General features: G+C 41.0%; 1 protein-coding gene across 8 annotated transcripts in view; it reads right to left on the bottom strand.

Moving 5' to 3' along the window:
* Window positions 1–12,936, bottom strand: part of DNAJC6 (DnaJ heat shock protein family (Hsp40) member C6) — a 178,067-nt gene that overhangs the window by 102,116 nt on the left and 63,015 nt on the right. Inside the window, exon 1 of one of the 8 annotated variants that reach the window (XM_017541520.2) lies at window positions 6,490–6,889. The exons of the other annotated variants lie outside the window; for them this stretch is intronic. Coding sequence (XP_017397009.1) covers window positions 6,490–6,682 — 193 coding nt within the window. The 5' untranslated portion in view covers window positions 6,683–6,889. Of the gene's footprint in view, window positions 1–6,489; window positions 6,890–12,936 lie in introns of those variants that run through there. 8 annotated transcript variants of the gene reach the window in all.

Raw genomic sequence — 12,936 nt, forward strand, 5'->3', positions numbered from 1 at the left:
ACTCAGGAGGCTGAGACAGGAGAATTGCCTGAACCCGGGAGGCGGAGGTTGCGGTGAGCCGAGATCGCGCCATTGCACTCCAGCCTGGGTAACAAGAGCGAAACTCCGTCTCAAAAAAAAAAAAAAAAGAGTAAGTAGAGCCTGTGTAACTTCATGCAACTTGCTTAACCTCTTTGTGCCTTGGTTTATTCAACTATAAGAGGACAGTTACTATCACTTATAGGATTCTTACGAGGGTTAAATATGATACCATATGCACAGTGTTTAGCATAATGCCTGAATTATAATCATTAAATTGTAGCTATCATATAATTGTAGCATTATTGAACAATATACAGATATGTATGTGGTTAAGCTTTGAATCTGTATTTTATTATAATTCTAATGGTATACATATATGTATACAGCATATATATTTATACATACTTATGTTGTATGTTGAAAATCTTTCCAGAAACTTTTAGTAGGCGTTATCTCTGAGGCAATGACCTAAAGAATCAGGGAGAGTAGAGAATACTTTACTTTTTTCATTTTATTCCTTTCTGTAATCTTTAACTTTGTGCGTTTGTGTGTGATAGAGTCTCACTCTGTCACCAGGCTGGAGTACAGTGGTGCAATCTTGGCTCACTGTAACCTCCGCCTCTTGGATTCAACCCATTCTCCTGCCTCAGTCTCCCGAGTAGCTGGGACTACAGGCATACCACCACACTCAGCTCATTTTTATATTTTTATTAGAGACAGTGTTTCACCATGTTGGCCAGGATAGTCTTGATCGTTTAACCTCAGAACCACCTGCCTTGGCCTCCCAAAGTGCTGGGATTACAAGCGTGATCCACCCTGCCTGGCCTTTAAGTCTTTTTTAACCTTTTATAATAAAAATTGGTGAAAACCCCTGTGGTGCAAAATAAAAATTAAGAAAAAAACCCATTATTCTCAAAGCTTAGGATAATGATATGGAAATCATTTTATATAGAGAAAAGAGTGTGAAACTTAGGCTTGATTGGCCTAGAAAAGAGGAAAACTAGATTAAGAGGAGAATTAGTGTCTGTTCTCAAAAATCAGTTGTCTAAAGACTACCATGTGAAAGGAGGGTTGGAGGCTGGGCACAGTGGCTAACATCTGTAATCCCAGCACTTTGGGAGGCCAAGGCAGGCCGATCACCTTAGGTCGGAAATTCCAGACCAGCCTGGACAACCTGGTGAAACCCCATCTCTACTAAAATGCAAAAATTAGCTGGGTGTAGTGGCATGTGCCTGTAATCCCAGCAACTCCAGAGGCTGAGGTAGGAGAACTGCCCGAGCCTGGTAGGCGGAAATTGCAGTGAGCCAAGATCATGCCACGGCACTCAAGCCTGGACAACACAGCGAGACTCTGTCTCAAAAAAAAAAAAAAAAAAGAAGGATTGGATTTCATTTGTATCTAGAGAACAGAAAGGCAGATTTTGCCCAAATAAAAAGAATTCTGTGCTGATGAGAACGGTTCAAAGATACTGCTCCAGTGGCAAAAACTCTGTCACAGAAAATGTCCACCATTGGCTACCTGGCCAACTTTCTGAGATTTGGTTCCAGGGATTTCCCTTCCAAATCTATGAAATCTGGCAGTCTCCAAGCATTTGAAATTTGAAACTTAGATTGACATATCTTGTTCTGTTATCCAGTAACTGGTGCATCCTTAAATGATTATCCAGAAACATCCAAACTATAACCACATATTAAATATGTTATATGAATTGACCAGGCATGGTGGCTCACACCCGTAATCCCAGAACTTTGGGAGGCCGAGGCGGGCAGATCACCTGAGGTAAGGAGTTCAAGACCAACTTGGCCAACATGGTGAAACCCCGTCCCTACTAAAAATACAAAAAATTAGTCATGCATGGTGGTGAGTGCCTATAATCCCAGTTACTCAGGAGGCTGAGATAGGAGAATCGCTGGAACCCAAGAGGCGGAGGTTGCCGTGGGCCGAGATCATGCCTCTGCGCTCTAGCCTGGGTGACAGAGTAAGACTCTGTCTCAAAAAAATAAAAAATAAGTTATACAAATCAACTTTGCCTCCAACCTACAATACCTTTAAACAGGCAGGTATTCTTAAGAAAAGATTATTAGTACACATGTTTATTATACTTCCATGAAGTATACAGTTATCCAAATACATGTCTTATAATGTTGAAACCTGGTGTATAAACACTAACACGAATATAATTTGTTAAAGGTAATTTTTGTTTACAACCAGATTCACACTACATGTTATTTTAGCATCGTTCATTATCCTTATTCTTTAAAATGTATTAATATCTGTTACCAGATTTTAATTGGACTACTCTTTTTCAGCTTGTCATTATAAACTTGGTAAATTAAGCCCAATATTGGAACACTTTAGCAGGTCAATATTGGAAGTTCTACTTTTGTGGGTTCTACTTTCCCTGAAAAGTGGGGTGCACACAAGAGAAATAGGGGGTTTTCAGCTAATGAACCGGGGTAGTGCAGTGTCTTTCAGATATGACAGGATGACCTTTAAATGACAATGTTTTTCTAGAGAATAATTTGAATGAAGAGAAAGTGAGCCAGGGAAGGCAGAGAGCTCTCAAAGAAGTATCTGGCTAGGAGACTGCTGTTATCTACCACTTGGGAGGCTGTTGACTTAGAAAGCCATTACATTCCTCTGAACATCTGTCCCTCTTTTATCTAAAAACAGAGAGGGAAATCAAAGTAGATAAAATTGTTTCCATTTCAACAATCAGTTGATACTGTCCCTACCCAAAAGTTTAGTTCAGTGGGGAAAACCTCAAACCTTTGAGTCAGAAGAGGACCTAAGTCTGTCTGTCACTATCTATTCTACCTTTGACAGGTCTCCTACCACCTCTGAGAATAAGTTTCTTCATATGATGAATTGAAAGGGCAAGATACAAAGTAAAGAAAGACTGCAAATGTATTTTTATATTGTTTTTAGCCTCAACTAAAGTTCTGTGGTAAGAACAGCTATTATCATTCCCCTTTTATAAATGGGAATAGGTCAGGCATGATGGCTCACGCCTGTAATCCCAGCACTTTGGGAGGACAAGGTGGGTGGATCACTTGAGCCCAGGGGTTCGAGACCAGCCTGGGCAATGTGGCAAAAGTCCCATCTCTACAAAGAAAAAAAAATTAGCCAGGGATGGTGGTTCATGACTGTAGTCCCAGCTATTCAGGAGGGTAAGGCGGGAGGGTCGTTTGAGCTCAGGAGGACCAGACTGCAGTGAGCCATGATCACACCACTGCACTCCAGCCTGGGTAACAGAGCAGGACCCTGTCTCATACAAACAAACAAATAAGAACAGACTTTAAAAGGTTACTAGAGGCAGGCACAGTGGTTCATGCCTATAATCACGGCACTTTGAGAGGCCAAGGCAGGCAGATCTCTTGAGACCAGGAGTTTGAGACCAGCCTCACTAACATGGCAAGAGCCCATCTCTACTAAAAATACAAAAATTAGCCAGGTGTGGTGGCACATGCCTGTAATCCCAGCTACTTGGGAGGCTGAAACATGAGAACTGTCTGAACCTAGGAGGTGGAGGTTGCAGTGAGCTGAAATTGCACCACTGCACTCCAGCCTTGGCGACAGAGAGAGAGAGAGAGAGAGAGAAGAAAAGATAAAGGTTACTAGGCTTTTCAACGAGTAGCAATAATGCTGAGGTTTGATCCCACGTCTCCAAGCATAGACACATGCTGCTCTCCCTACCTATTTAATAAAATTCTGGGGAAATGAAATAAGAGAATTCTCCAAGTGTTCTATTATAAACAGTCTTACAAGTATAAGGTATTATTAAGATTAAGCTTTAAATTCTCTAGAGAGATATCAACACTTTTTTTCCATTCATTAACATTTCTGTCAGAGCAAAAGCACCATAAACCACTGATCCGATCCAGCATGTCACAGTACAATCAGTTGAATAAATGGGCAGATTACTGCTACTTTAGAAATGATACATGAACTTAATTAGATGTACTAAACAAATGGATACATTTATACTGCACAGGCCACACTTTGAGGATCTTAGAAGAAAGAACTATAATTAGGCAAGACAGATATAGTTGTACCAGTAAATAAATCCTACTCTCAGAGTCCATTCCTTCATTCAAACCAAACAAATCATTCTCAATTGAAAATATGCATCAAAATCACCGTAGGATACCCTGTACTTTTACGACAAATCCACAACATCCCTCTAACAAAATATAGGAGAAAATGGTGCATAAGGAGAGGCGAAAAGGGATCCCTGTAACCTCTTCATAAATGCCACTTTTATCACATTTAAGGATCAACTCCTGGCAATAGCACATGAGAGATAACAATATTCTAATGAAACACTTTCCCATCGCAACAGGTTATTAAATCAATCCATTATTCTTCTCTCAACCTATTAAAAAAGTCTGATTTAGTGAAAAAGACGATTCTTAAAAATCCAGGACTTACCATAGGTTGCTCTGCTCTGTGTTATAGTAACTTGCCCCCACTGACAGTCCCCTAGAGGCCACAAGGATTTCATTCACTACTGTGTTCCCCCATAGTGCTTAGCACATAGCAAGGCTCAGAAAATAAACGTTGAATGTATTCTACAATGTAACATATTTCAAAAACAAATTCCAACTCTTAAAATAATAATCCCTATGAAAAATGAAAACACACGTATTTCATATTTTTCATTTCCCTGAGCGAGTCTCCTTCACACTCATTTGGAATGTGTTTGTTTTCATTTAAATTGTTTACATGCTCACTATGCGTAAACATGATTATGATGGCATCATTCAGAGAACATGAATCTTTTTAAGATTTAAAGGAGATTACATTCAGCCAAAAAAATGGATTACACTTTGATATATCACAGATTTGAAAAAAAACGTAAATCAAATAATCATGTGCAACATCAATTAAAAAAAAAAAAGTCCTGGCTGGGTGCCCTGGCTCACACTTGTAATCTCAGCACTGTGGGAGGCTGAGGCAGGCAGATTACCTGAGGTCAGGAGTTCAAGACCAGCCTGCAAACATGGTGAAACCCAGTCTCTACTAAACGAACAAAAATTAGCTGGACATGGTGGCGGGCATCTGTAATCCCAGCTACTCGGGAGGCTGAGACAGGAGAATTGCTTGAACCCAGGAGATGGAGGTTGCAGTGAGCCAAGATTGTACCACTGCACTCTAGCCTGGGCGTTAAGAGCAAGACTCTTTGTCTCAAAAAAAAAAAAAAAAAAAATTCCTGAAATCATCAGTCCCTTGGGGATCATTTTAGCTTTATTTTAAATGGTCTAAGAGATTGTCCCAACAATATCTGAAGAGCTTGACTGGGTACAATTTACTTTCAACCCAGGACATGAGGGCATCTGTGGACAATATTTCATCCCACTTTGGGACAAGGAAAATAGAAATTGATAGCCCAAGGAGAGCCATTACACAATTAAAATAAACAAGCATTTGTTTGCAAAGCAGGGCATTTAAATTCAGTTTGATTTCATTACTGTTCAAACGACCTTATATGAATATTTCCTCTGGAGTCCTAAGTTGTCCAGTATTAAAATTGTCAATGTAAAACCAACCACTGGGGAGGTCAATTATAAATTATCTCTGTAAACAATTCTCCGAACCTGGTTCCCTGCAGAAGTCAGCAAATAGCTATAATAATACTCCTAGGCCAACATGGATATATGAAATAACTGTTTTGATACTGAAATCGCAAATGCCAACAGCAGTTCCAAGAGAGGACTCTAACTTGCCAAAACGTTGTCTAGAAGACAGTTGCAAGCACAGATACAAAGTTCAGAGGCATTTCCATTGTCCCTACAGTAAAGGTTTATGAAATCTGTACACTCAATGGCAAAGGAAAAACAAGATCAAAGCCAACAACAGATGAAATAAATTTCATTGTGCAAACCGTAAAAGCTGTGTAAAAGAGTTCTAGATCCCAGGTTAAAAACTACAGGAGAAAGGTAACATTAACTCTAGCAGACGGCTAAGACGTGGCAGGGCTTTACAGAATTGCAAATAGCATCAGCATTGCGAGTATAGCAATTGGAATAAATACCGTCTGCATGCTGCAAAAACAACGCACTTGCTCCTTCACCTCTCTCCCTCATCCAGCTGGGTAGTGAAAGCAGCTGCCTCTCCCAGCCCTCCTCTCAAGCCGTTCCTCGCGCCACCCCCTCCCCTCTCCTCTCCACCCCTCCCCTCCTCCTTCCCTCCCCCTCCCCGCCCCCAGCTGCCGTATTCAGCAGTCTGGAGAGATTAGGAGGCGCTCGCTACAGTCTCTGGGCCTCCGGACTGCTGGCTAAGGTTTCCTAGCTCCCTGGATGAGAGAAATTAGAGACTCGACACCCGGGTGGTATTAGAAGCTTTCGCCTCCAGCCCAGCTCTCTAGCACGCCGGGGCTAAGGGCGAGGGGGGGCCTCGGGCCGAGCGACTGGGAGGCTCCGGAGGCCGAGCGCGGCTCAGCGCTGCGCTCCCCGCGGGCAGCGCTACCTGAGCTGTCCATGGTGCTGGCGCGGTCCGGAGGCTGCCGGGCGGGACTCCGCGCCGCTGCCCCAGCGTTCACTCTGTGCTTGCCGCCAGCCCCGCCGCTTCCCGCACTTAAGTCCCCGTTACTGTCCACCAGCTGCAAAGATTCATAACCATCGTTGCCGGTCTTTTTCCGGTAGCTCCCGAGGAGGCTCATGGGCAAGCCCGGAGAAGAGAGAAAATAATCAACCTGGGAAACGAAGGGGGAGATGGAAGGTGGAAAGGGCTGAAGAAGGAATTAAAAAAAAAAAAAAAATCAAGTGCCCGACATGACGCACAGAGGAGGGAAAAGAAGGGGCGGCCACCGGAGAGGAGCTTCGCGGGGCGAGGCGAAGCCGCCGCCCTGGGCAGAGCTCGGCTCCGGGCGCCGGGAGGAGGGAGGGAGGGAAGGAGACGCGGGCGGGCGGGCGGGGGCGCGCGTCCTCGGGGCCAACGCCGCGGAGCCGCCCGGCCCTGCCGAGCTCCGGGCCCCAGGCCAGCACCTCCTGGCTGAGGAGTGCCCGGAAGCAATCCTATAGGTGTCGCCGCGTCGCCCCGCCGCGCAGCAGGGCAGCGCCAAAGCCGCTGGCCCGCGGGGAGGAAAGGAAAGGGAGGAGGGCGGGGAGGAGAGGTTCGTGGATGAGGGGGTTGAAGGCGGGAAACGGGGCGGGGTGGTCGGGGGAGGGGACTACTACGACAAGGGTTGGGAGGGTGTGTTCGTACGCGTGTGTCGGAGAAGAAAGGGGCGAGGTGTCTCGGCCTGAGAAGCTTGGAGGACCAGGGGTCTCGTGGTAAAATCCAGACACACCCATTTCATGCAACTTAGCCTATTTTCACCGGAGTCCGCCAAGGCCACCAGGACGGTAACCGTCCTAGAGGACTTAATTGTAACTCAATTCAACAGAAAAAGAATGCATGTTAAGTGCCAGAATATATCCATGCTAGGATATAAAGGAAGAGCAATATTTTGCACATTCTCCAGAATGGGGATGATCCCTAAGGGAGGTATTAAAGAGTTGGATATTCCAATACTAGGAGGCAGTTAGCATCCATTCTGCCTAGTGAGCAGATGTGACTGTTTAGAACTATTTGTTGAGCGAATACACTGGAAGAGGGGCAGGGTTAAGTCCGGTGCAATTTCAGATCTGCCACCATTTACCTTAGGACCTGGAGAAAAGACTATCAGTCAGCTAGCTTGAGGGCCTGCTTGGGAAGCAAGATAGACAAGGATTTTTTTCCCCATCCTCTAGCCTCACCCCTTATTTTTCTTTCATAATTCTGGCCAAAGGAAGCAGTCACTCATAATCAGAAGAGAATTTATCATGAAGTTAATTAAGCTGTATGCCTAATTTTATATTTGTTATTGAGTATTCTTAAAAGAAAATTCTAATATTGTATAAGTTCTGGACCTTAACAGAACCTGTATAAACTCTGGTGAGTCTTAATGTAATTATCAAATGTTTATTTTCACTTAAAGTAATAAGATTTCAGAAGGACTGCTCATTCTCATCATCTTAGGTGAAAGATCAAGTAAAAGTCTTGGTTTAAAATTATCATTTTCTCTACTGAAGCTGGAGGGACTAAGGGAGGAGCCCTTCAAAAGTCACTTGACAGTTTCCTCACCAAAACAAGAAAAAAGCACATGCATGTAAAATGTACTTGAGCCCACACACAAAGCCTTTTGCTTTCTTCTCATCTTACATGGTTTTCTCTTGGTGTCATTATTTCAATTACCTAAGGACACAAAATCAAACAATAGAATCTAAGAGACTTCAGTCCAGACCCTTTGAGACTCAGAAAGTTTCCTGGAAGCTCTAGCTCTACACAGGTCTAGTAAAATAAACTGGCCTAAGAGACATTTCCCTGTACCAGGGTCACCCAAACACAGATTCTTGTAGGAAGAGCATGAATCAGAAGAAGTCAAAAGAAATGTTTTCTAAATCCTTCCAGTCCTTCTGGGGAAACCTAAACTTCCTGGCCATTTGCTTTCCCAACTGCATTATTTGATGGTTTGGTGTGACCTGAATTGCAAATCAGAGTTAATGCTCATTTATAACAAGATCAAACAGCCTGAAAGGTGGCAGGAAAAACTGTAATAAAAATGTTAAAACAAATTTTTATACTTTCATTTTCCAAATCTATCAGATTGAACTATTTTAGTTACTTGACTAAAGTAATAATTCTGTAAAGTCTATTAAAGAAATCTTTTCCCATAACATCTTAAATAATCTTTCTCTGTACTTTTAATTCATTACCAACACACAGGAAGAGTAAATACCTAGTGTTTGTCATGTGCCCTGACAAATGCTGGACTATAATTGTTGGATTAAGAGAATTTAGAACAAGCCTGGGTGACAGATTGAGATCCTGTCTCCAAAAAAAAAAAAAAAAAAAAAAAAGATCATTCTTGAAAAGTAAAAATTATTATTTTCAAAAAACACTTTATTTTTCCTCAATTTCAACTTGCAGACATAGTGCTGAAAGAAATTATAGATTAGATGTATGCCTTCGTAGTTTTCAGTATCTATCTCTGGAGTTTGCAAATTTAAAGAAAATGGGCTAAAAGGATTTTATTTTTATCTTTACACTTAACATAAATAATGTCAATCAGGATAACTATTAATGACCCTACAAAATCGAATATTTAAGGAGCATATTGAGGCAGGAAAATATAATAACTAGGTTAATTTACAACAGCCTAAATACTAGGGCTTGGGCCTAAATTTGAATATGCACCAATTTCAATATTAAAACTTTCTTTAGTGTGCTAAAGATCAAATTCATATACTTATCAATGAATATCTCACTGTTCTGCTCTATAAAACAAGCATCATATGAGTACCATCATTATATAGAAGAATTAGATTAGTACCTAACAGATATACAGAGAGAGAGAAAAAGAGGAAGTACTTAACAAATGCTTCTATTACTATTATTGGTCTGTACTGGGTGCAGCTCTATGCTCAGTGCCTGGCAGTCTTTGTTTTTCCCATGGGAAAAGCTCAATAAAGGCTGAGTATTATTTTTTCCAGGAGTATGCTAATGGAAAGTTGTCTGTGTAATTTTGAATGAGAATTTGGGCTTAAGGGAGGTGGCGCTGGTCAAACACAAGGTGAATATTTAAAGCCTAACCCTTGATTTTCCAAACTCAAGATTGCTTCATAATTTATCTCAAAAATACTACATCATACATGAGACAAAGGCAAAAGATAAGATGCCCTCTTTGGGGTGAGCAATCTTTCCCTTTGTCTTTTCTTTTGCTGCCTTCAGGTGCTTTTATTAACTTGACGAAGATTAGTCACACTGAGGAATATTGAGGAGCCAGGCTCTATTCCACCCCATCCCCTTCAAACACATCCCATTCCAAATGCTGCCCTGTCACGGTGGATGCCACCTCACTTTTCTGGTGGGCTAAGAGATCAAGGTATGTATGCCACAGATTTTGATCTGTGATTTTCATTTCCAGGAAATATAATACATTGATTAAGACTGAAGTTACCTATGATTGATTCTTAATTCCAATTACTCTTGGCTCTATAACGTTGGGCAAGTTATTTAACCTCTCTGCCTCACTTTTCTCCTCTGTAAGATGAGGATTACAGTAATGCCATCATAATAAGGTTATAGTGAGAAGTAAATTTGTTCCTAACTATAATAAGTGCTTAACATATGCTATCTATTATTACCATTATTCCGCTTCTTTTAAAAATGTCACCTCTCCAAAAATGCAACTTCCTGTCTGTACAATTAAGCCAAAATTGGCCCAACTTACCTAAGAGATTTATTATCATTATGACATATGATAATATAAAAGCACTTTGTATAATGTGAACTGATTGTTTGGCATTGAGTTATTAAATATTCACATGTATATCCTTCCTATTGGATTTGCACTCTTTGAGGGCAAAAGTCTATGTTTTGTTCATGTTTGTGTCTCCCATGACACTCCAAAGAGCACCTCACTCTCATTAGATATTGAGTAAATATCTACTGAGTTAATAAACAAAAATGTCATAGCATTACCTAGTCCGGTGATTTTTTTAAACTATATGTCATAGCCAACAAGTAAATTATAAAGTATTTTCATAAAAATGAAATAGGTTGGAAAATATCAGCATTTGGAACACAGATATTGTTTCTTAAGATACTGTTTTGGGTTTGTGTGATACACATGAGTGTGTATGTGCATGTTTCTGCTCAGTAATGATATAAATGTATTTCTCACTGTGTGTCCTAATTATAAATGTTTAAATGTCTTTGTTATGGGATAATCTCTGGTACTAACAGGTCCTAGTATTCCTAATTATGAATGTCCTATACACTGTGACATCTGAATTCATTTGGCTAATTGGACTGCAAACAGTTTTGGCTAAGCAGGCAGTAAATGAAGCCAGAGCTTCTACTCTGTTCTCTCTGTTACAAAATATATTATGATCAGGTTTCTAAAATGCATCTCTTCAATTTTCTGTTTTAACAAATATAAATCAATGCACAGTATTGAACTTACTTTGGCAATGTGCCTGAGGGTCATAATCCAGATTATCTCCTTATTGAATAAGGCCTATGGATATACATAGTGCAAGGCACTCACACTGGGGAGTATCAGGCCATCTTGACTCCCAGACATGTTTTGTCTGTCCTGAACTTCTTAAAATGAAAAATATTTTAGTTTAGATGCCTTTACAGAGGGCACATAGGCTCTAGTCTGAGGGCCATGTTTCACTACTACTTCCCAACGTAGGATACTCAGCCTCCTACACCCATTCCTACTACCGGTCAGCAAGCCCTTGCAGGCATTTGAATTTGAGATCTGCAGTGTAGTGGCAAAAGCTTTAGGAGAAACACCACCAAGATACCAAAAGCCACGACTTTAGGCCGCAGTCCAGAAGAAAGTGGAACAAACAGAATCCTCTCCTGACTCTGCTCTTAATCAGCAGGGTGTCCTTGATCCATTCTCCTTCTCTTAGCAGTAAAATCAAAGATGCTGAATTACATGATTCTCTTTAGTTCTCACAACTCTAGTTGTCATTTCTCTTTCTCCTCCAAATGATGTCCATAGGGGAAAACCATAGTCATTTAAGTGCTACAGTTTGCTATGTCCCAGTTAATCAAGGTTTTCTGTAGAAATGCATGCATAAATAGTTGCAGCTGTCAACAGCGACATATAAAGCAACACACGAGAAGAGGAGGTATGCTGGAAAAAAAATCGGGTGATCTGATGACATTTAACAAAAGAAAATCTGAACTAGTCCTATAATGTTTCTTAGGAGTGGGGAATATCTGTTCTTGGTGCCTGATAGAATTCTGGGTCTTTCAGCAAATAGGACAAATTTCCCAGATAGGGCATTTTTTTTTTTTTAATAATCCAATATCATGAAACCTGTGTTTCCTTGAAGGCCTAGAAGTAATAAAAATAACTGCCATTGATTATTTATCATTTGCCAGGTGTCTTACCTACCTTAACTCTAAAGATTTTCTTCTTATTTTGAGGCAAACTTGGAGAGGTTAAGTAACTGGCCCAAGGTAACACAGCTATCAGTTAGGATTCAGACCTCCATCTTTCTGATCATGTTTTAGCCACTACAGCAGCCTAAGGAGGCAGTTCCACAGATCAAAGTGAAAGCTGAAGGACATTTAGGTCATTCCTTAGATTTGACCTGCCTTACTTAGTGTGGTCATGGAAAATGGTTTGGGCACCTAATGGAAATTGTCTTTGCTTTACCTCCCACATGGCAGGTTTTGCTCAGTGAAACCTGAAAGTTTTCAATTAATGTAGCCTCCAAATAAGCAATCTTGTTTTGTAAACAACTGGCTTAAAAGACTTTTAATATTGTACTCCTAAAAACTGGATTTTTGCTACTCTTGGAAATTTAAAATCACTAGAAGGGAAAAATATTTTTTTCTCATTAAAAGCAAGCTCCTAACTAAAGAAAAAAAGTTTGACCTCTACTGCGTTTGCACACGTAGATGTATATAAATATGTGCATGTGCAGGTTAAAGAGACATCAAGGCATGGCAGAAAAACCACTAGCTTTTGGAGGAAAATTACAACTGTGTTTACTTGCACACATGGATGTGTATAAATGTGTGTGTAAAGAGACATCAAGGCATGGTAGAAAAACCACTAGCTTTTGGAGGAAAATTATAACTATGTTTGAGTCCTAGACTTGTAATATGCAGTTGCCTATAATTTGCTTAACCATTCAGCCACATTTCCTTTATATGCAGTGGAGGAAACTACCTGTCCTTCCACACACAAGGAATCAAATGAGGTGGGTATGGTAGCTCATGCCTGTAATCCCAGCACTTTGGGAGGCTGAGGCAGGCAGATCACCTGAGCCTGGGAGTTCGAGACCAGCCTGGCCAACATGGCAAAACCACATCTCTACTTAAAAAAAAAAAATTAGCTGGGCATGGTGGCACACACCTGTA

The sequence above is a fragment of the Cebus imitator genome, unplaced genomic scaffold, assembly GCF_001604975.1.
Source record: "Cebus imitator isolate Cc_AM_T3 unplaced genomic scaffold, Cebus_imitator-1.0 Scaffold135, whole genome shotgun sequence".
Classification (NCBI taxonomy): Eukaryota; Metazoa; Chordata; class Mammalia; order Primates; family Cebidae; genus Cebus; species Cebus imitator.